The following is a 25124-nucleotide window of genomic DNA, read 5'->3' on the forward strand; positions in this document are numbered from 1 at the left end:
TAGTAAGTTTGTGCAATTACATTTAAGTTTGTGATCAGTTATTTTTCCCTCACTACTTAACTTTTCTGAAGATTTACATAATTGCTAATATTAGTGTTCAAAAACTCCATCTTATATTTTAATGTCAATTTGAAGAAGTTATCACCACACAAAAAGAACTTAGAAGTCGCTCATCTAAAAAATGAATGTATTCTTTTGCTTTCTTTCTAAATATATAGTCACTTTGCATGCAAGGAGTCAATTATTCATAGTCTTCAATATTTCTATAATGACAAGTAAAGGGAAGTGTACTGAAAAAGGAAACTAGGCAGACCAGTGAATCAGAAGGAAAGAGAAGTGAGTAATACAAAAGGGGAAGGAAGTGATTGTGAAAGAACACATGCCTTGCAGTGCAAGCAAAACTGGAGTCATAATCATAGAACTGACAAGGTTATAGAGGGGTTTTGTTGTCTTCTTTAAATATTCTCACAAGCTAATACGTAATGCAAATATTGAAATGATTGTTATAGATATATGTAGTGATTTTGACATCTATTTTAATACTATAGTTGTTTTGTTTTGTTTTTTGAGTGCTGGAGATGAACTCAGGAGCATTCAACCACTGAGCCACATCCCCAGACCTATTTTGTATTTTATTTAGAAACAGGGTCTCACTGAGTTGCTCAGCACCTTGTTTTTGCTGAGGCTGGCTTTGAACTCTGGATCTTCTGCCTCAGCCTCCCAAGCTGCTAGGATTACAGGCATGTACCACCATGCCCAGCTGTGTTATTTATTGTTATAAAATTGTTGCTCTGCTTTTCAATTGTGTGGATGAATTGAGGCATTTCAGTAATGCATGCATGGTATTGCCCTGGGAGTTTTAATATGAATAACACTTTTTAGAATTGCTCAAATGTAAACAGATCAAGAAATATTATCTTCTTTGGCAGTAGGGAAACTTTATTAATGAGTCAATTAAAATGTTGATGCTAGGTTTTGCCAACACAATTGGCTGATTTGAGTATTGATTTTCAGTGTTTAATAATGTCCTCTTTTGAAAAATAATTGAAACAGTTACGTAGTGATAACTAACATCTAATGATCACTACCTTGTTATAATGTGCTAGGCATTGTATCAAACACTATATATATGATTTTAGTTTCACAATAGTCACACAAGGCAGGTGTTATTTCATTTTCAGAGCATAAGATTAAAGTATGCAATGGTTAAGGAACTGGTCTAATAACACAGAGTTATGAAATAGCAAAGCAAGAACTTAAACCCATGACTTTCTGACTTCTAAAATTCATTTACTTAATCCCAAATTATGCTGCTTTTCTGCATAATTTAGAAAGAGCTTGTCAATTTTGAACCAAACCATTTTTGTTTGTAGAGAATAAAGTTTCTCCTTTTCAGAGTCTCTCACTTTTTATCTCTAGAATTGAGTGACAGCCAACAAGACTTGTAGCTTTTGGCCTAGTTTATGACCTAGATATTGAAGAAGCAAGCAGATTATTTTTAAAATAATACTAAGCTATTTAAAGTATACTTTATTTCTACTTTCATTTTCCATCATTTTTTACTCTCATAAAATTTCTTTTCCTGGAAAGCTTTGTCTAGAATTCAAAAATTATAATATTAAAATGTTATTTATTAGAAATTTTGGCATGTATACTCAAAGATCTAGCAGTTTTTTTAATGGAAAATTTCTGAGACATTTCTTCCAAGGTTTCTTCTCATCCCCTCCCATACCAACACTCCCCTCTATTAAGAAATAAAGGGTTTTTAATGATGTTTAGGGATTTAATATATGGAGATGTTTTTTAATCTTGATTAAATACCATTCAAGTTTTTAAAAGCTATCTCTGGAAGAACAAAGTGTCCATTAGACCAGCACTTATTTCCAAAGAATGATGGTATTTTATACAATGAGCCAGCAATCTATGGTCCACATGCTTCCTCCGATTTCTCCGTAGGAAATAAGTACCTCCCTCCTTCCTTCCTTCCTTCCTTCATTGATCTCAAAGCCAACATTGAATGCAGTCAAATCTTCAGAGAGTTGAGCTTACCTACAGAATTGAGTATAAGCTCATTAGCATAGCATGCTATACTATGCACAAGACCCTCGTTTGATTTTCTAGCTTCATCCTCTGTCACATCACCTTTTATTTTTACCATTAGTAATTGTGAATTTCCTATGAACTCCTCTGCAGGCACAAAACCTTTAAATTAATGTTGTCCCTTAATATCCTTTCTCGGTTCTGGCATAGTCCCCCAGCCACACCTCTAGCTTAGTAGTCACCTTATTAAATTGAAATTATCTGACTGGTGTTTGTCTCCCTCATTAGACTATAAATTCCTTGGAGCTAAAATTTAATCGTGTTCATTTTTGTCTTCCAAGCCCTTTGTACAGTGTCTGAATATAGTAGGTGCTATGCAAATGTTTGCACTAAAATGATCTTCCAGAGGATATGGAATAGAATCTTAGAATGCTACTCTGTAAGAATGCGGGTTACCACATTCTAGCATGATATGGCATTACAATAGCCCTTAGCAAGAATTCAATAATTATTTGTTGAATTAAACTAACGTAAGTATTTTAGTCCTTGTTGCACACATACATTTCTCAGATCTTTGTGTTGCTTATTTCATTAAATGTTAGGGCAGAGGTTACACACTGATGATGGTATGCTGAATACAACCCACAAATATGTTTCATTGGTTTGGTAAACATTGAGTTAATATTTAACAATGTTTCAAATGAAGAACGAGAATCTGGCTAATCTTTTAAAAGAAAATCTGATGATTTTCTGGTAATATGAATTTTTATTCCCATATGGCAAAGATTGACTGGGACTTAGGAGTGGTTGTGTCCTTTGCATAGGACACATTTCTATGATTTGTCATCATCCCTACCACTCCTTTTTGAATCCCTAACATGCAAGCTGCGTATCACTTCTGTTTATAACAACATGTGCATTCTTTTTCTTTTGAGGATTTTATTTATTTATTTATTTATTTATTTTGTAAATGGATAAGAACATAATGGCTTGGGATACTAAATGAAATGAAAAACTATTCCTGTTTTTCTCCTTGTAACATTTCTGACACCAAATATTTGGGATTTTTTTCCCTCTATACCAGGTCATTCTCCATTTCTCTGTGGCTACCAACTGGGTGTCCAATGCCTCAATTAAATTCTGACACTAGCTACCCACAGTTGGTATCAGACCCAATCACAAGTGGTGGATCTCCAGATTATCCATAATTTTCTTTGACTTCGTTACAAACTGAGGGTTCCCACAATCTCTTCCTTATGTTTGATATTTGTTATAACAGCTTAAAAATCTTAATGAAACACTTTATTTGTTATTACTAGTTTATTATATAGGATATTACAAAAGATTTAAATGAATAACCAAATGAAGAGGTATGCAAGGCAAGGTCCAGAATGACTCCAAGTGCAGAAACTTCTGTCCCTATGGAGCTGGATGTGCCACCCCCTTGGCACATGTATATATTAATCAACCTAGAAATTCTCTGAACCCCATCATGTAGGATTTTATGGAGGCTTCTGTACATAGGCATGATTGATCATATCACTGGCCATTGTTGATTAAATCAATCTCAAGCCTCTCTGTCCTCAGAGATCTGGGGTGGGGCTAAAAGTTCCAGTTCTCTAATCCTGCCTTGGTCTTTCAGGAGATCAGCTCCATCTTAAAGCTATCTAGAGACCCGCCACCAATCATTTAATTAGCATAAAAATAATTTTATCATTCTGGGGATACTAAAGGTCTTACATGTTCTTATGGCAGGAACCAGAACCTGTAACCAAATATTATATCAAAAGATGCTCCTGGCATTCTATCACTCAGAAAATTATGAGAATTTTCAGAATTCTGTGTCAAGAAACAAAGGCAGAAACCAAATAATATATTTCTTACTATGCCACAGGCAAGGACTCTGCACCTAGACTGCCAAGGTTTAGATCCTGGTTTTGCCACTTATTAGCTGTTTTCTAACTCTGTGATCATTCACAAGTCATATTAAACCCATAAAATTGTGTCTGACACATAGTTAACACCACATATGTTTGCAATGATTACTGTTATTAGCCATGCATCTGTGAAATATGGAAAATTAACAAACCCAGGTAGGTTTATGTGTTTCAAGAATATATGTCTTCAGATGAGTGAGAGATAATTCCATTTGCTAAATATACTGACATTTAGGCCTCTTTGCTCATATTTGGATTATTGCCCATACTTATAGGATTTATCTTTGTAACACCTTTTGTGGAATATGACTCTAATAGCTTGAAAAGGTAAGCAATTCTTGACTTTAAAAGCACATGTTTTTCCTCCTTACATTGTGAATATGAATCAACATTTATAAAGTATTCATGCTGGGGCTGGAGATGTGGCTTAAGCGGTAGCGCACTTGCCTGGCATGAGTGCGGCCCGGGTTCGATCCTCAGCACCACATACAAAAACAAAGATGTTGTGTCCGCCAGGAACTAAAAAATAAATTAAAAAAAAAAAAGTATTCATGCTTATTTAAAATTGAATGCCAATTGCAATTATTGACCCATTTTATTTCAGGGAAACATGCAGAATTCTTGGGTTACAACAGGTGATGATTCCAGGGTAAATGAAGCTGCCAAGAAAAAAACATTTTTCCATGATGATGCAGATATTGGCAAAGCTACAACTATTGGAGAAGCTAGAAAATGGAAGCTAGAACTAGTGAGTATTTGGGTACTTTTCTCTTACATATCTGCTTTTGTTTTTCCCTTTTGTACTTTTGAAAATTCTAGTATAACATACATAATATAACATTTGTCATTTAATACATTCACAATATTGTACAACCATCAATACCATCCATTTCCAGAACTTTTTCATTATCCTAAACAAAAACTCTATACCCATAAAGTCTCATTTTCACTTCCTCCCTGTAATCTACTTTCTGTCTTTATGAATTTGCCTATTCTATATATCTCACATTTATGAAATCAAACAACATTTATTTTTTGTGTCTGGCTTATTTCATTTAGCATAATTTTTTCAAGGTTTGTTCATATTGTAACATGTATCACAATTTCACTTCTTTTTAGGTTTGCCTATTTCATTATATGGGTGTATCATACTTTGTTTTGCTTCCACCTTTTGGCTATTGTGAATAATTTTGTTATAAACAGTGGTGTATAAACATCTTTTTGAGTCCCTACTTTTAATTATTTTAAGTATATACCTAGAATGGACTTGTTGGATCATATGAATAATTCTTTTTTTAAAATTCTGTATTTTAGACTTGATAATTTGATATTGTCCTATCTTTGAATTAAATAATTTTTTGTTTTTCCTGCTCACATCTGCTCTTGAACCCCTCAAATGAATTTTTCAAGTCAGTTATTATACTTTTTCAGCTCAAGAATTTCTGTGTGATTCCTTATTATAATTTGTTTTCCTGATTGCCTTTAGTTCTCTGTCCAAGTTTTTCTCTTATGTCTTTGAGTGTATTTAAGACATTTTAGCCTTCACCTGGCAAGTCTGGAATCTGTGGTTTCTTAAGAATAATTATGTCAGTTTATCTTGTTCATAACCTTGCATTCCCTTCCAACTATCTATCACCCTACATCTTTGTTCTCCTTCGCAACCAAATTTTTCCTAACAGTCGTCAGTATTCATGTCTCCATTTCTTATTTTCTGTTCTTGTTTTGGCATGCTTCAATTGAACTTCAGTTCCTGATTGTCCATTGAGTCTGGTCTTTTGTTTTGTTTTTTTCCATTTGTGGGGATTGAACCCAAAGGTACTTACCACTGAGCTGCATCCCCAGTCCTTTGTATTTTTTGAGACTGGATCTAACTAAGGCTAGCCTTGAACTTGAGACCTTCTTCCTCAGCCTTCTGAATTGCTGGGATTCCAGGTGTGCCCCACCATGCCTAGCTCAGCCTGCTCCACCATGTAACAGTTTTCTATAATATGTGCATTAGTTGATAAGGCCCTCCTATTCATATTGACAGAATTCAATCAAGTACACAAAACAAAGATTAGATTTATCTCTAAAAGAACACCCATGTGTTTTTTTCTCTAGACCAAGATGTATAACATCATGTTCCATGGTCTTTGTATCCCTTCTCAATCACTATTCATTCATTTCCTTAAAGCAAATCAGGAAAATTTTGCAAGTATGTACTCTAAACATTCTTTTTCAAAACTATAAGTGGAATCATGTAATAGTATGTATTTTTGTGTGTCTAGGTTCTTTTATTCACTATTTGTTAGATTCATCTATGTTGTTGCATATGGCAGAGGTTTATGCATTTTCATTGATGGGTCTACTGTATGAATATACCATAGCTAATTTATTTATCCACTGTTAATGAATTTATGTTGTGTCAAGTTTGGAGCCAACATAAATAGGTAGACAACTTTCCAAGGTAGTTTTTATCAGTTTACACTCCTACCAGAGCATATAATTGGTACTATTGCCCTATGTCCTTACCAACATGTGGTATTCTCAATTTTTGTAATGGACTTGTAGTACTATCTTACGATTTAATTTGCATTTCCCTGACTCCAGATGTGTTTGAATATCTTTTCATATGTTTGTTGGGCATTTGATGTCCTCTTTTGTGAGTGCCTATTCAAATACTCTGCTCATTTTTATTTTGGTATCTGACATGTTGATTTGTGGGGGGGGTTATATATTGTCCAATAAATACACACACATATTTATGGTTATATTGTAAATATGTATTCCCACTCCGTGGCTTGTCTTATAATTCTCTTGATAGTTTATTTTCTTCCTTGTTTTGATGACTAGAATTTTAGTTTTAATTCCTTAACTGTGTAGCATTTTTGTGTCCTGATTAAACTCTTTTCCTACCTCAAAGTCATGACAATGTTCTCCTAAATTATCTTCCAGAAACCGTAGTTTTGTTTTTTATATTTAAATTTACAGTCTACCTAGAATCAATTTTTGTAGATGATGTGAAGTATAAGGGTAATCTTTTGTTCTTTTTCCTACATTTATATATATAGAAATATATAAATATATATTTATATACATATATGTATGTATGTATGTATATATCTCCAAGTACCATTTGTTGGAAAGATAACCTCTGCCTTTTTCATAAATTAGTTGTGGGTCTGTTTCTGAATCTGTTTTCTTTAATTGCACTTATACATTACCTCTTGATTATTCTACTAGACCATGACTTTCAGAACATCATACTTTCCTTCAGAATGTCTTGACTCTTTTTGGTCTTCTGTATTTCCAAATACATTTTGAAATTACTAAATTGCAAAATGTCATTATGAGATTTTGATTTTAAATTCCATTTAAATTATAGGTTAGTCAAGAATTAAGATCTTTATGGTATTGTATCATTTAATCCATGTAAACTGCATATCATACTTTATGTAGATCATCCTTTTATCAATAATCTTTTGTAGCTTTCTGAATAAAAATAATAAAGTATTGCATACTTGTTTGTCTTGTCTTTTGTTTGGGAGGCGGGGACTGGATTAAACCCAGGATTGCTTTACCACCAAGCTACATCCCCAATCATTTTTATTTTTTAAATTTCTTTTTTAGTTGTAGATAGATACAATATATTTTATTCATTTTTTATTTGTTCATTTATTTATTTATCTTTGTGTGGTACAGAAGATTGAACCTAGTGCTTCACACATGTTAGATAAGCACTCTACCACTGAGCTACAACACCAGCTCTCATTTTTAAGACAGGGTTTACTACATTGCTAAGAGTCTTGCTATGTTGCTGAGTCTGGCCTTCAACTTTCAGTCCTCTTTCCAAAGCCTCCTAAGTCACTGGGACTACAGGCATGCACCACCATGCCCAATTTTTTGTATAACCTCATTAGAATTATTCCTAGCTTGTTATTTTTAATAATATCATGAATAATATGCTTTTGAATTTTCATTTTCTTACTCATTACTGGTATAGAGAACAGCATATGATTTCTGTGTTTTGACTAAGCCCCACTTCGTTTAGAATACACATAGTTGAGTTTAGCTTTTTTATTTATCCTGAAATATTTGCATTTTAAATTGGGTGACCATATGATTGACAATTAATGTGATTACTTATACAGTTTAAATAAATTTAATCAGCTTTTTATTTGACTTCTTTTTATTCTTCTATTATTTAATTAATTCTTTGTAGGAGTTCCCTTTATCTTTTTTAATTGATCTGATAATCTTTAGTACCAGCATTCACTTGGTTGCTGAATTCAAAAAAACCTGAGATTATTTTAAGTGTCTCTTTCCCTCTCATGTCTATTCTATTTAAATCTTAAATAACTCATAAAAATCCTTTATTTTTTTCTATTTTTTGGTTATTCTAATTTGTTATATATGACAGTAGAATGCATTTTGACATATCATACATAAATGGAGTATAATTTCTCATTCTTATGATTGTACATGTTTAGAATCATACCTGTCATATAATCATATATGCACATAAGGTAATAATGTCTGATTCATTCTACTATCCTTCTTACTTCATATGGCTCCCTTCCCTTCATTCCCCTCTGCCTAATCCAAACTATCTCTATTTTTCCCTAGCCCCCTACCTAATATGAATTAACAACCACATATCAGGGAAAATATTCACCCTTTGGTTTTGTGGGGTTGGCTTATTTTGCTTAGCACGATATTTTCCAACTCCACTTACCTACAAATGCCATAATTTCATTCTTCTTTAAGGCTGAGTAATATTCCATTTCATATATATATATATATATATATATATATATATATATATATCATATTTTCTTTATCCATTCATATGTTATTATCTTGGTTGGTTCCACAGCTTAGCTATTGTGAATTGAGCTGCTACAAACATTGATGTGGCTGTATCGCTGTAGTTTGCTGATTTTAAGTCCTTTGAGTATAAACCAAGGAGTGGGGGATAGCTGGGTCAAATGGTGGTTCATTTCCAAGTTCCTGAGGAATCTCCATACTGCTTTTCATAATGGTTGCAGTCCACCAGCAATGTATGAGTGTTCCTTTTTCTTCACATCCTTTCCAACACTTATTGTGGCTTGTATTCTTGATAATTGCCCTTCTGACTGAGATGAAAGAGTAATTTTGATTTGAGATTCTCTAATTGCTAGAGATGTTGAATATTTTTTATATATTTGTTGATGGATTTTATTTCTTCTACGAAATATCTGTTCAGTTCCTTAGCCCATTTATTGATTGGGTTATTTGGGGGGTTTTTTGTTGTTGTTAAGTTTTTTTTGCATTCTTTATATACCCTGGAGATTAATGCTCTATCTGAGGTATGTGTGGTAAAGATTTTCTCCCATTCTGTAGATCTCTCTTCATATTGTTGATTGTTTCCTTTGCTGAAAAGAAGTTTTGTTGTTGTTGTTGTTTTTTAGTTTTGAAGCCATCACATTTATTAATTCTGGAATTTACTTCTTGCACTTTAGGAATCTTGTTAAGGAAGTCAGTTCCTAAGCCAACATGGTGAAGATTTGGGCCTACTTTTTCTTCTATTAAACACAGGGTCTTTGTTCTGTATGTAAGTTTTAATCCATTTTGAGTTGAGTCTTGTGTAGGTGAAAGATAGGGGTTTAATTTCATTTTGTTACATATGGATTTCCAGATTTCCCAACACCATTTGTTGAAGAGGCTATCATTTTTTCAATGAATGTTTTTTTTGTGCCTTTGTCTTGTATGAGATAACAGTATTTATGTGGGCTTGTCTCTGTGTCTTGTATTCTGTACCATTGGTCTAGGTGTCTGTTTTGGTGACAATACCATGCCATTTTTATTACTAGGGCTCTGTAGTATAGTTTTAAGGTCTTGGATTTTGATGCCTACTGCTTCACTTTTCTTGCTAAAGATTGCTTTGGCTATTATGTTTCTCTTATTTTTCCAGATTATTTTCATGATTGCCTTTTCTATTTCTGTGAAGATTGTCATTGGGATTTTAATAGGAATTGCATTAAATCTTTATAACACTTTTGATAGTGTGGCCATTTTGACAATATTTATTCTGCCTATCCAACAGCACGGGAGATATTTCCTTCTTCTAAGGGTGTCTTCAATTTCTTTCCTTAGTGTTCTATAGTTTTCATTGTAGAGTTCTTTCATTTCTTTTGTTAGATTGATTTCTAAGGGTTTTTTTTTTTTTTTGATGCTATTGTGAATGGGGTAGCATCACTACTTTCTCTTTCAGTGGATTCATCACTGATACATAGGAACATATTTGACTTATGGGTGTTGATTTTATATCCTGCTATTTTGCTGAATTCATTTATTAATTCTAGAAGTTTTTTTGGTGGAATTTTTTGGATCTCAATAAATCTTGTTGGCAAACAGTGATAGTTTGAGTTCTTCTTTTTCTATTCGTAACCCTTTAATTTCTTTCTTCTGTCCAATTGCTCTGGCTAGAGTTTCTTGGAGTATGTAGAATAAAAGTGGTGATAGAATTGGGTGCAGTGGCGCATGTCTATAATTTCAGTGGCTCTGGAGGCTTAGGCAAGAGCTAACCCAGCCTCAGCAACAGCTTCTTTTTAATTGCTCTGGCTAAAGTTTCTAGTACTGTGTTGAATAGAAGTGGTGATAGTGGACATCCTTATCTTGTTCCAGTTTTTTGAGGAAATGCTTTCAGTTTTCCCTCATTGAGAATGATGTTGCCCTTGGGTTTAGCATAGAAAACTTTTACAATGTTGAGGTATGTTCCTACTATCCCCAGTTTTTCTACTGTTTTAAACATGAACTGGTGCTGTATTTTGTCAAATGCTTTTTTATTATTATTTATATATGACAGCAGAATGCATTACAATTCTTATTACATAAATATAGCTTTTTCTGCATCTATTGAGATGATCATATGATTCTTGTCTTTAAGTCTATTGATATGATGAATTATGTTTATTGATTTCCATATGTTGAACCAACCTTGCATCCCTGGGATGAAACCAACTTGATCGTGGTGCATTATCATTTAATGTGTGTGTGTGTGTGTGTGTGTGTGTGTGATTTCCCAGAATTTTGTTGAGAATTTTGCATCTATGGTCATCAGGGTTATTGGTCTGAAGTTTTCTTTCCTTGATGTGTCTTTGTCTGGTTTTGGTATAAAGGTAATATTAGCCTCATAGAATGAGTTTGGAAGGGTTCCCTCCTATTATATTTCATGGAATAATTTGAGGACTATTGGTGTTGATTCTTTGAAGGTCTTATAGAACTCAGCTGAGAATCCGTCTGGTCCTGGGCTTTTCTTATTGGTAGGTATTTTCTTATTTGATGGCATTTTCTATTTCATTGCTTGAAATTGAACTGTTTAAATTGTGTATGTCTTCCTGATTCAGTTTGGGTGAGTTATATGTCTGTAGAAATTTGTGGATGTCTTCAAGATTTTCTATTTTATTGGAGAAACTTTCAAAATAGTTTCTAATTATCTCCAGTATTTCAGTAGTGTCCACCATGGTATTTCCTTTTTCATCACAAATTTTAGTAATTTGAGTTTTCTCTCTCTTTTTCTTCATTATCATGGCTAAGGCCATGATACAATTTTATTTATTCTTTCAAAGAACTAACTTTTTGTCAATTTTTTGAATTGTTTCTTTGGTTTCAATTTCATTGATTTCAACTCTTATTTTAATTATTCCCTCTCTTCTACTGTTTTTGGTGCTGATTTGTTCCTCTTTTTTAGGGCTTTGAGATGTAATGTTAGGTCATTTATTTATTGACTTTCTATTCTTTTAATGAATGAGCACAGTGCAGTAAACTTTCCTCTTAGCACTACCTTCATAGTGTCCCCAAGATTTTGATATGTTGTAGCAATGTTCTCTAAGTATTTTTTTATTTCATCCTTGATTTCATCCTTATTATCTCTAAGTATTTTTTTACTTCATCCTTGATTTCTTCTGTTATCCATTCATCATTCAATAATGTATTATGTAGTCTCCAGGTGTTGGGGTAGCTTCTATTTTTTATTTTATTGTTGTTTTCTAATTTCTTTACATTATGGTCTGATAGAATGCAGGGTTGGTATCTCTGGGTTGTTTTTTGTTTTGTTTTGTTTTGTTTTTTGCTAAGAGGTCCTTTGTGGTATAAGATATGGTCTGATTTTGAGAAGGATCCAATTGCTGCTGAGAAGAAAGTGTATTCGCTCATTGATGGAACAAATATAATTGAGTCCAAATTATTGATTGTATTGTTTAATTCTGTAGTTTCTTTGTTTAGTTTTTGTTTGGAAGATCTATCCAGTAATGAGAGAGGTGTGTTTAAGTCACCCAGTATTGTGTTGTGGCCTATTTGATTCTTGAAATTGAGAAGGTTGTATTTGATGTATGTCAATGCTCCATTGATGTATGTCGATGTTCCATTGAGCATATGTCTTTTGACTTATGATTCCCTTAAGTAATATGAAATATCCTTCTTTGTACCTTCTGACTACCTTTCGCTTGAAGTTCACTTTATCTGACATGAGGATGGAAACCCCTGCTTGTTTACACAGTCCACACAAGTCATACATTTTTTCACATCCTTTCACCTTCAGTCTGTGGATGTCTTTGCAAGTGAGGTGAGTCTCTTGTTAACAGCATATTGTTGGGTCATATTTTTTAATCCAATCTGCCAGTTTATGTCTTTTGATTGATGAGTTTAGGCCATTAATGTTCACAATTATTATTGAGATATGATTTGTATTCCCATTCATTTTGATTTATTTCTGATTTTTTATTTGTCTTAGTTTCTCCTTTGATTGGCTCTTCCTTTAATGTAGTTCCTCCCTTTGCTGGGTTTCACTTTTTTGTTGTTTTTAATTTTCTCCTCATGGAATATTTTGCTGAGAATGTTCTGTAGGGCGGGCTTAGAAATTGTGAATTGTTTTAACTATTGTTCAGCATGGAATGTTTTTATTTCTTCAATTCTGAAGCTTAATTTTACTGGATATGAAATTCTTGGCATCTGTTTTCTTTCAGAGCTTGGCATATATTGTTCCAGAATCTCCCAGCTTTGAGGGTTTGGGTTGAGAAATCAGCTGAGATTCTAATTGGTTTCCTCCTCTATGTAATCTGATCCTTTTCTTTACAGCCTTTCAAATTCTATCCTTATGCAGTATGGCAGGCATTTTCATTATAATGTGCCTTGTTGTATGTCTGTTGTAATTTTGTATGTTTGAGGTCCTGTCAGCCTCTTGTATTTGATTTTTAATTTCATTCTTCAGGTTTGAGAAATTTTCTGATATAATTTCATTAGAAAGATTGTGCATTTCTTTGGTTTGTATGTCCACACCTTCCTCTATCCCAATAAATCTTAAATTTGGTCTTTTCATGTTATCTCATAATTCTGGGAAGTTCTATTCATGGTTTCTTACCATCTTCTCTGTGTGATCAGCTTTATTTTCAAGATTATATATTGTGTTCTTTGCCTGAGATTCTGTCTTCCAAGTGCTCTAGTCTTTTGATGGTACTTTCCATTGAATTTTTAATTTGGTTTATGGGTTCCATCATTTCAAGGATTTCTGCTTAATTTCTTTTCATAATCTCTCTTTATTGAAGTGATCTTCCACCTCCTGAAATTTATTTCTGATTTCATTCTTTACATCATTCTTTATGACATGAATCAGTTTATGTACATTCTGAACTCCTTATCTGACATCTCTTCTACTATATTGTCAATGGACTCTGTCATTGGAGCATCTTGGTTTGTTTGGGGCAGTTTGTTCTCTTGGTTTTTTTGTTTGTTTGTTTGTTTTTCATGTTTTTGGTGTATCTTTCCATCTATCAGTGTCGATCCGAAGCACCACTGTTTCTACCCTGTAGATTTATAGTGTCTCTGAATTTTTCGGTACCTTGTGTTTAAGGGGGAGATAAATATTAACAGCACCCAATACAAACAATACATAGCCTTAAACCAAATAGCTCCTATTAAGACATCAGGCACTTCTCTCCCGATGGTCCTGAGAGCTGATTGCTGGAACCTGTGTGCCTATCATGGAGAGCTGTTCTGTATTAAGCAAATCAGAACCAGGCACTGGGAGCTATGGATGGCCATGTTGCTGAGAGCTCTGGCTAGGATTGGTAGCTAGGGAGGGTTTAGGAGCTAGTTTGCCCTGTTGGGTGCCAGACCAATGCCAGACCTAGCAGGACCAGGGGAATCTATTGATGAAAGATTGGGGATGGAGTTGGCAACCAGGCTGGTGCCAGGGCCCAGTGAGTAACAACCCAAGTGGGCCCCAGGAACCCAGTAGGTGCCAGACCAGTTGGCTGGGTGAACCAAAAGCAAGATGTCATCACACCCTCTTCCATTCTTCCCCATCTGTCTCCATGTGCTTCAGCACTTGCAGATCTAGAGAAAGCCCAGCTGTCTCCCTCCTCTGCAGCAAGATGGTGGCTACTAGCACACCTAATAGGAAAGACCTCAGGTGTCATCAAATCTGTAGGCTCCTTGATAATGGACATCCAAGCCCTGGCCAGTGTCCCTAGATGGAAGCGGCCTGAGATGGTAGCAGTGGTGGCATACCCACAGACAGCTTGATATTGGGCTTCCAGGCCCTGGCCTGTGTCACAAGATGGAAGCTGCTACATCTTAAAGTGGCGATGGCGGTGGCAGCAGTGTCCCAAGATGGAGGAGGTCACATTGGAGATGGAGTCGTTGTAGACATAAATCTTTCTTTTTTGTGGTGGGGGAAGGAACCAAAGATTGAACTCAGTGGCACTCAACCACTGAGCCACATCCCCAGCCTTATTTTGTATTTTATTTAGAGACAGGGTCTCACCAAGTAGCTTAGCACCTCACTTTTGCTGCACCACTGCACCTGGCTAATTTTTTTCTTTTTGATCTTTACAACTTAATTGCTTTTTTTCACATGCTTATCACCTACCTGCATATTTGCAATGACTTCTTTATTGCCTTCTCTTTCTCCATACTTCTGACTTAAGATTCAACGTAATAAAAAGTTTTCAATGACTATTCAGTGGCTTGATTATAAAAGTTGTGTAAAGAAAGGTCTTAATATTTTTTTCTTTTCATGGTCTAACTTACCTATTTAGTTCATCTTTACCCATTCCTCCACCTGGTATTTTCATTCTGGTGATAAATGATCTGTATACCATCTAAAGTTGGAGTGTGATTTCTTTAGCCTTTAGGCTTTTGCTTTACTAGAAATTATATTTCTAGTCTTAGCACTTCCTCTGTGTAAACTTCTTTATTTTTGGCTCAGTTAGGAGGTCTTGCCTCTTTTCCATTTTACCTTCTGCATACCTCACTAAAATAATTATGTATAATTGAAATTGATGATCTTTCTATTACTTCCTAGAGAATAAGTTCCTTGAGTTTTGAGGCACCTTCATCCTAGACATCCAATAAATACTTGTTAGATAAAAGAACATTTGGATACCAACTGAATGAAGTTTGTTAGATGATGTACCATTTTGGCCTATCATGTGATTTATTTACTTTTTTAAATTTTTTAATTGCTTTTTAAAAAAGTAAATGACAGCAGAATGCATTACAATTCTTATTACACATATTCAGCCCAATTTTTTGTATCTCTGGTTGTATATAAAATATGTTCATACCAATTCGTGTTTTCATACATATACTTTGGATAATAATGTCCATCACATTCCACCATCCTTGCCAACCCCCTACCCCATCTCTTCCCCTCCCACCCCTCTGCCCTATCTAGAGTTAGTCTATTCCTCCCATGCTCCCCCTCCCTACTCCACTATGAGTCAGCCTCCTTATATCAGAGAAAACATTCAGCATTTGTTTTTTAGGGATTGGCTAACTTCACTTAGCATTATCTTCTCCAGCACCATCCATTTACCTGCAAATGCCATGGTTTTATTCTCTTTTATTGTTGTGTAATATTCCATTGTGTGTATATATATGCCACATTTTTTAATCCATTCATCTACTGAAGGGCATCTAGATTGGTTCCACAGTTTTGCTATTGTGAATTGTGCTGCTATAAACGTTGATGTGGCTGTCCCTGTAATATGCTGTTTTTAAGTCCTGTGAGTATAGACCGAGGAGAGGATAGCTTGGTCAAATGGGGCTCCATTCCCAGTTTTCCAAGGAATCTCTATACTGCTTTCCATATTGGCTGCACCAATTTGCAGTCCCACCACAATGTATGAGTGTGCCTTTTTCCCCCACATCCTCGCCAACACTTATTGTTGTTTGTCTTCATAATAGCTGCCATTCTGACTGGAGTGAGATGAAATCTTAGAGTAGTTTTGATTTGCATTTCTCTCATTGCTAGAAATGATAAACATTTTTTCATATATTTGTTGATTGATTGTATATCCTCTTCTGAGAAGTGTCTGTTCAGGTCCTTGGCCCATTTATTGATTGGGTTATTTATTTTTTTGGTGCTTAGCTTTCTGAGTTCTTTGTATACCCTAGAGATTAGTGCTCTATCTGATGTGTGAGAGGTAAAAATTTGCTCCCAAGATGTAGGCTCTCCATTTACCTCACAGATTGTTTCTTTTGCTGAGAAGGAACTTTTTAGTTTGAATCCATCCCATTTATTGATTCTTCATGTGATTTATATCATTACTTTTTATCCTCTATCCAGCACACATTTATTCTATGTCAAATATGCTTGAGTCAGAATAGTGATTTTCCAATAGATTTAAACCTGTCCTCATGGATCTACTAATTTAACAATATATTTTTCTCTGAGTCACACTTAGAAGGGTAAGATCTGATATGTGCAATTTTGAAAGACAAAAAAAAGTGTCAATAATAGCCATTTTATGACTCAGTAGTTCTTTGGAGGCATTTATCCACCAAAAATTTTTAAAAATTGCGTGAGCTAAAGAAAATGTTTTCTAAGAGTAAACAGTTATTTGTGTTTGTAAAGGAAAGAAAATATTAAGTTTAATATTAATATTTTAAATGTACTTATAAAACACAGACATGAAAAAAATGTTTTTTTCTTTTCTTGTTCTTTAGGAGGGGTTAAAACTTACATATGAGGCAAAGAGTGAAATCCTGGAATCTCAATTGACATTTTTGAGGTAAAGTGAATTATCCATTTATAGTCACAGTAAAAGAATAATGATCTTAAGATATGTTTGAATGTTTATGAACTACTGGTTTTACTCAAATTTAGAATTACTTGGTAATATTTTATATGCAATATGATTTATATGCAATTTTTCTCACATTAGTAAAGGATGAAAAGGCATAAAATTGTGAATCCTTTTTCAAACAACATTTCTGTGTGCTAAATTATACATTTTCATCTTCATCAGTTGTAACATATTTGTGTTTTCTTATAGAAATAAGGATTACTAGTTGTTCTTACAAATTGTGCTTTTATAGTTAAATAGTGAAAATAAAACACTCAAGCATTAAAATTATAAGCAAGTAATTTTTTATCTGTAGATCAACTTTATCTAATTTAAAGCTGTAACAATAATATAATAATTTGAATATTTGTATGCATGATGAATTTAAGTATATTTGATGAATGTTCATCTACTTTTTATAATTCTTTATGTTATAGATCCCATTAAAACTTTGACTAATAGAGTAACCATTACTGATTTATGAATAAGTAGAAAAAGATATCAGCAATTAATTTTTGATAAAAGATTACTTGAAATTGTGGTAATACATGTTTTCAAATCAAGTGAATTTAAAAATATTTTTATAATTTTATTTTACTAAGTACAACTTGAAATAAGTTGGAAAATCTTCTAGTTCATGTACCGACTAGATTTACCTAGAGCAATGCAAAGAATCAGAACTAATGGCTTTCACTGTACATGCTATTACTTATTTTTAATGTACTCTTAAGTTTTAGGATTTCTATAGAGATTTTTTACTTTTTCACAAAGAACCCTAACATTTAAAAAATAGTCTAATACTAGCTTTCCTGCTTTTTATCTTACTTTGTTGTCTTTTGATTTTCATCATGATTTAATTCTTCAATTTTTGAAGTGGTATGTTTCTAGATATTAAACTAATGAGAATGTGACTTATTTAGTCTCACTCAGAATTCAACTATGTCATCTTTAATTACATTAGCATACCAACTTGCACTGAGTTAGACTTTATTCTCTGCATTCTTCTGTTTCTTAACTTTTTTTGTAACCTAATTTAAGATTATTCAAAGAGGCATTTTTCTGAAACAAAGAAATAAAATCACTATTCAGAAATTCCTTTTAAATATTCTCTTTTGCCATTCCCAGTAACCAAATCTACTTGAGTGTTTTTAGTCTGAACCTGACAGAAGTTAGTAATAGGGCCCCTTGACTTTGGAATGTGCTTCCAAAATTTTTTTTATAAAGCCTTTGAAATTCAAACTTTCTTTATGCAATACTTAAAACAAAACATTATGTTAGAAATGCTATATTGGAGAGAGGGCAAACACAACTCCTTTATTTCCCCCTCCAAATTTTAAACCACCATTAGATTAACTTTTTTTTTAATCCTTAGACATTCTAAAAATTACTCCACCTCCTTTGGGCTGCTTGAGAGTCCTCAAATCTCAAGAGTTGAGGACGTATATTTCAGCCAGGAGGAATGGTTGTTGGCGTTTCCTCTGCAACAGTGAGTGTACTAGTCAGCTTTTGATTGTGATGATTAAACCACCCAATATGAAACTTAAAAGCCAGAAAGATATATTTTGGCTCACAGTTTTAGAGGTTTCAGTTGAAGGTCTGCTGGCTCCATTGCTTTAGGCCTAAGACCAGGCAGAATATCATGGTGGAAGGGTATGGCAGAGCCGCATATCATGGCAGTAGGGACTCAGAGAGAAAGAGAGAGAGATACTGAAAGAGGAAAAGGTTAGAACCGTGATATACCCTTCCAGGGCATGACCTCAGTGACCTGCTTCCTTCAACTGGACCTCACCTCCTACAGTTTCCACCACCTCCCCAAAATGCCATTAGCTATGAACTGATCGATGGATTACTCCGTTGATAAGATCAATCCCTAATAACCCAGTTACTTCCCAAAAGCCCCACAGTTGCTATACTGGGGACCAAACCTTCAACACATTAACCTTTGGGAAACATTCTAGATCCAAACCATAACACTGAGCAAGTTAAAATAGTTATAGTCCCCAAGCATAGAAACGCCAACAACAGGGAGTAGACTGAGCAGGAGATTGAGTGTATACCTTTGGTAGTCCAGAACTGAGCAGGACACAGTAGTAGACTGAGTGTATACCTTCAGCAGTCCAAGAATTTATAACATTGTCTCCTTTGCAAGCTTGGTAGTTGGCTTTTAAAAAATATATGGTAGGATGACACAATCCTGTAATTTTAGCCCCTTGGGAGTCTAAGGCAGGAGGATTACAAATTTGGGGCTAGCCTAGGCAATACAATGAGACCCATATATATGTGTGTGTATGTGTGTGTGTGTGTGTATACATCTTTTCCATATATACATGGAAAAGGACTTCTGGACAATGAGGCTCAGTTGCTCAGTTGACTTTACCAAGGCTTTACTAGAGATGAAGAAGAAATTGGGGAAATGCAACCCATGTACTAGTCACTTAATTCTTAAAATATCAATTTAGAGAAAAACTTCTTTTAGGGGTGAGCCCATAAAGTAAAAGCAAACAAAAATCTCTCTCTCTCTCTCTCTCTCTCTCTCTCTCTCTCTCTCTCTCTCTCTCACACACACACACACACACACACACACACACAATTCTCTAGCTCTTTCTTTAGCAAGCTGCATATTTCTAGCTAATAGCTACTACTTTTGAATTCTTGACTGGCAAGTTCTCTGTAATTTCTTTCTGTGGCCCACTTTCTTTTGAAACAACTCTTTGAAGAACTTTGTGATTACATAATCTTTTATTTTTTTCCTCCTAAAGAGGAAATAATAAATAATAAGTTAGTCATGGATAAAATCCATATTCTTTGTTGAACTTTTGAGGTATTCTCTATAAATTTTATGAACCTAACTCCCAAAATAGGTTATTTCCCTTACTTCAAGGATATTGTATCATGTCATCCCACCTTTTATTAAGAGAGACTATTTAGGGTTTATATTTGGAGTTTTATTTTTGTTTTGTAGGTAATATGTTAATGGAGGTAAAATTCTATTACAGGGTATATTCTAATCTGTATTAAAATCTTACAAGAACTTGAGCTACTTAATATATTCAAGTCTAATAATCACTGCATCAGGATAATCAGACCTACGTTTCAGGGTTGTGAAGCAAAGTTGTAAGGTAAACACCCATAATGATGGTAGTAATTCATAATGATGACTGACTTTAAAGTAGAATACTTCTTCCAGGATATTTCCTAGAATTTTTTCCCCTTGTTTTTAGGAAAGACTTAGCTGAATATCAGAAAAACTGTGAAGATCTTAGAAAGCGATTAAAGCATAAAGAGTCTCTTCTTGCTGCTAATATTTCCAGCCATGTTGGTGGCCTTTGTTTGAAGTGTGCTCAGCATGAAGCTGTTCTTTCCCAAACTCATAATAACGTACACATCCAAACCATCGAAAGACTGTCTAAGTAAGTATGCTTATATGTGCAAAGTCTTTGGCAACATAGAAAATTATGTGTTCTTTTATCCCCATGCTAAATAAATCACACGTGGTTAGTATTAAGCCTCAAATACAGTGGATTTTAAAAGATTCCTTCAATGTAGCTTCCTTAAAGAAAGAATGGGAAGTTTTGCCAACTGTGAGTAACCATGTCACTTTGAAAAACCTATTTAATTTTTTGATTTCGGTATCATCTTGAATGGAACTAGTTAATCTAGTTTATTATAGAGTCCAGTTCTGTGACTCTATAATAAACAAACCCATCACTATTCTTAGCAAAACCAAGTATTATAGGAATTCCTTTATTTTTGTCACAACTTGGATTCCCCCAGTATAGTTTAGGTACAATGAGTTACTACTACATGTTCCTCATGTGCCTGTTATGAAGAATATTATGAGCATAGTGAGAGAAGGACCCAAAGTATTGTAGTATTAATATTTGAGTATTGACTAAGGACAAATTACAAATGAGTTTAATGTTGTAAAAGTTTGCAGTGAGGTTGAAATATCATTCTCTGTGTGCATCTCCTTTATTCCATGTTCACTTTTACAAAGGAAGCCATTTCCTGTGAAGATTTTATTCATTAGAAGTTGAAAATTATTATTTATCATAGAATTCAATATTGGTTTTGAAGTGTGGGTTTTCCCATGCTCCTTGCTTTTTCTGTTTTCAAAGATGCCTCTCTCTGTCTGCTATGCTCAATCTTCACTTCCCTTTTAGAAGTATTCTTTCACTAGCCCTGTTCCATTTTTGTCCTCAGCCATCTTAGATTACTTTATTCTGTGATTTATATTGCATATACTTGGAGGCAGCAATCAGCAGGTTAGACATCAGCTACCAGATATATTGAATGTTCTTAGAGTCTGGAAGGTACAGAGGGGCTTCAGTATTTTTTGATTATTTGCTATAGGTCAATAAAGTTTCCTGGTACTTGGGCCTATGGTAGACACTTAGTGTTTGCTGTTCATGTGGCAAGGCATTTATTGTTTAGCTGTCAGAGTTACTCCAGTTGCAATTGGAGTGGAAGAGTGGAATGACTATGATCATTAAAGTGAGACTGATCTTGCTGTGTGTCTTGACCTTTAGACAACTAGTTCTCTGAATTTGGAATCTTCTGCTGCTTGGAGATATAATACTTACTCTTGGTATTTTACTGAGTCAGCTTAGCCTTCTGACCAGTAGTACAGGCTTTTGAAACAGACTGCCTGGGTTCATATGCTAGTTCTATCACTGAATTACTATGCACTTTCACTAAAATTACTCAACCTCTTTGTGCCTCAATTCCTTCATTTTAAAAATGGTGGTAAAATTACCTAACACATAGGGCATTTTGAAGGGTAATTGAGAATTGGTTAACTGTATGGTGCTTAAAACACTTCCCGACCTATAGTAAATATTCAGTAAATACTGAAATCACTTTGTACCTTTCAGACTCCAAGGACATTCAATATACCTGGTAGCTGTATGACTAACCTACTAATTATTATATAAAAACTGAACCTCCAATATGGACTGAATGATAGCTTTTGTGATCTACTCAATGGTTCTGGGTTTTTTGTTGTTGTTTCTAAATATTATATAGTTAAACATGTTATTAATTATTTATATATTCAATATAAGTATTCATATACACTATATGAATATATATGAGTTCATATATATTCAATATAAATATTAAATTACATATATTAAATTTATTTTCATATCCAACTAACAAGTGGTGAACATTTATTATTTGCAAGGCTGTACCAGGCAATTTAGAAAAATAATTTTTTCTAATCTTTTTTAAAAATTATTTTCAGTTGTAGATGGACACATATTTTTATTTTTTTTTCCTTTCCTTTGTGTGTGGTGCTGAGAAACAAGCCCAGTGCCTCACATGTGCTAATCAAGCATTCTATCACTGAGCCACAGCCCAAGCCTTCTAATCTTAATAAGAAATTTTGTGAGATAGTTAGGATTACCACTATTTTATACCTATGTAAAGTGAAACTCAAAGAAAGTAAAATTTTGTCTGTTTATATTTGGGGGAAAAAAAAGAGAGAATAGAACATGACCTTACAAAATTCAGGATAGTTTAAAAAGACAAATATAATTCAGAGTTTAAAAGTATTAAAAGTAAATATGGAAAAGTATCTTAATGGCCTTGGGCTTGTTACAGTGCTAAGTATAACATGAAAAGTGGAAGTCATTAAAAAATGACACATTTGATTTCATTAAAGAATAATTTCTCTTATGATAAAGTATTTAAAATTAGTTAAAACTCTCAAAAAATGTTTGCCATTTTTAATCAAAAGAGTAGTAAAGAATTTGCTTCAAAACAAACAAAAACAACAAACTGCACAGTTGAATGGTGAGTAAAGTAATTGGTGAGCAACAGAAGAGAAAGATGTCAATACATCAGAAGATGTTCATTCTGTTTGTATTCAAGAAAATCAAATCTAAGGAAAAAACTAACCCATCAGGAAAAAATTAAAGAAGATTGATAATCCCAAGGGGTGGTAATGCTCATAAATAATTTTCTTTCTTGCTGGTGGAACTATAAGTTGGTATAACTACTTTAGAGGGCAATTTAGCACTACCATTAATATTTAAATTATGCATGACACTTTTTAAAATCTACCTTAGAGAAAAAGCTCATACATATATATAATGTGGCACTTATAGGAAATATGTTTTACAGCACTGTTTATAATAGAGTGAACAATCTAAGTATCTTCAAAAGAGACTAAATACGAGAGAGAAAGAGAGAGAGACACTAATTAAACTATGATTTGGATGAACAGTATAAAAATGAATTAATGTAGATCTATGTATACTAATGTGGAACTAATTCCAACATATATTATTAAAGCAAAACAAAATAACTAAAGATAAACCAGTATGAAACCATTTGTATTTTCTAGATTTCATACACAACCATTATACTATTTTTTCTAGGTTCATATATATTAATAATAAAAGATTTGAAAGATTAAACACCAAATATTCAACAGTGATTGCTTCTGGAGATGTGGAAAAAGGAAATGGTATTGAAAACTTGTGTCACATAGATTTTTACCATATGGATAACTAATTTTGCAAGGAGACTATACTGATTAAAAACTTTTTGAAAGGAACAAACCTCCAGACACAGTGGCACACACCTATAATCCCAGTGGCTTGGGAGGCTGAGGCAGGAGGATCTTAAGTTCAAAGCCAGCCTCAGCAATGGTGAGGTCCTAAGCAAGTCAATAAGACCTTGTCTCTAATAAAATACAAAATAGGACTGGGGATATGGCTTAGTGGTTGAGTACCCCTGAGTTCAATCCCCAGTACCCCCTGCCAAAAAAGGAAAAAGTATGTTCTATATTTTGCAGATAAAAAGAGGCAAAGGTTAAAACCAATTTAGCAAAACCAACAAATAAAAATATAGGAATTTCCACCCTTATTATACTTCCTTTCATATTATCCTTCTGGATCATGAGAAGAATATTTTAAAAGGAAGCTGCAATGTTACATTGATTCTAAGTCTGGCAGTCATTTAGAAATTAAATTCTTGCTAAGTTATGTATTCCTTTGTCTCTATCCTAAATTTGATCTCAGCCTCTTAAAGTAAACATTAACCTACTTAGTTCAATTTTCTGCTTTGTCAGCATATTATTGGCTTATGTTGTGCTTTAGTAACAGAATAGAGTGAGAAGTTTCTGCTTTTATTGTCAATGAAAATTTTGATCTATATAATTCCCTAAATATGAGCTGGCTTTCAGCTTCTTCTAACTTATTAATGTTTACCACATGCTGGTTTTGTAGCATGACCAAGACTTAAAGTTTGGATTTCTAGTTTTAAATGGTTAAAAGCCTGAACTCTTAATAATCTGATGTAGTAGTATTTCCTGTATGGTTTTCACATGGAATTTTTAAAAATTATTACTTAAATATGTTAAACTGGAAAAGTTTGTTGACCTCGTTTGGAAATGTGCTATTGTGACACCATTTTTAAACAACCATGTTTCATTGTTTAGCATGTTTTGAATATATGACAGAAGAATTACTTGTGAGCTGGAGTTGTTGCTCACTGGTAAAGCATACACTTAGCATGCACCGGGCACTGGGTTCAATTCCCAGCACTGACCCCCCCCCCCAAAAAAAAAAAGAATGAATGAATACTTATGCAGTTATCAAGGAGAGTATGAGGCACAATTTGGAGATCAGACCATCTATATATTTGTGGTATTTTTGTAAGGGTCCCGCGAAACGTCGGAGAAAGAGACCACCAAGTGACCACTCATGCAATTGGCAGAAGGGGGGATTTATTGAACCAGCATGCTGGGGCTCCGTGCCCACTCAAGAAGGGAAAGCAGCCCAGAGCCCTGAGCAGGGGCTGAGCACTGCTTAAGTACACTTTTTGGGGAGGGCGGAGGGCCTTGTATACATCAGAACAAATCATCATTAGGCGCGGGAAAATTGAACAACAACTCCTAAACCTGATTAGTTCATTCATTGGCGGGAACAGGTCAGGCTGGAGTGATAGGTCATTCCTAAGGAGGGGGTTACATTTAAACTGATTGGTCCAGGCCCTGCAATGCCTGTGTGTAACCACACAGACCCCTTCAGTTATTAAACAACCAGACAAT

At 34.1% G+C, this 25124-nt stretch overlaps 1 protein-coding gene across 19 annotated transcripts in view; it reads left to right on the forward strand.

Moving 5' to 3' along the window:
- Window positions 1-25124, forward strand: part of Sdccag8 (SHH signaling and ciliogenesis regulator SDCCAG8) — a 239476-nt gene that overhangs the window by 25022 nt on the left and 189330 nt on the right. For 15 of the 19 annotated variants that reach the window (XM_048809228.1, XM_048809230.1, XM_048809229.1 and 12 more), the window contains 4 exons: window positions 4582-4725; window positions 16947-17011; window positions 18438-18551; window positions 20287-20475. In XM_048809228.1, the coding sequence (XP_048665185.1) occupies window positions 4582-4725; window positions 16947-17011; window positions 18438-18551; window positions 20287-20475 (512 nt within the window). The remainder of the gene's footprint in view (window positions 1-4581; window positions 4726-16946; window positions 17012-18437; window positions 18552-20286; window positions 20476-25124) is intronic. The other 4 variants (XM_048809234.1, XM_048809236.1, XM_015483548.2 and 1 more) reach the window with 2 other exon arrangements.

The sequence above is a fragment of the Marmota marmota genome, unplaced genomic scaffold (genome assembly GCF_001458135.2).
Source record: "Marmota marmota marmota unplaced genomic scaffold, marMar, whole genome shotgun sequence".
In the NCBI taxonomy this organism is placed as follows: Eukaryota; Metazoa; Chordata; class Mammalia; order Rodentia; family Sciuridae; genus Marmota; species Marmota marmota.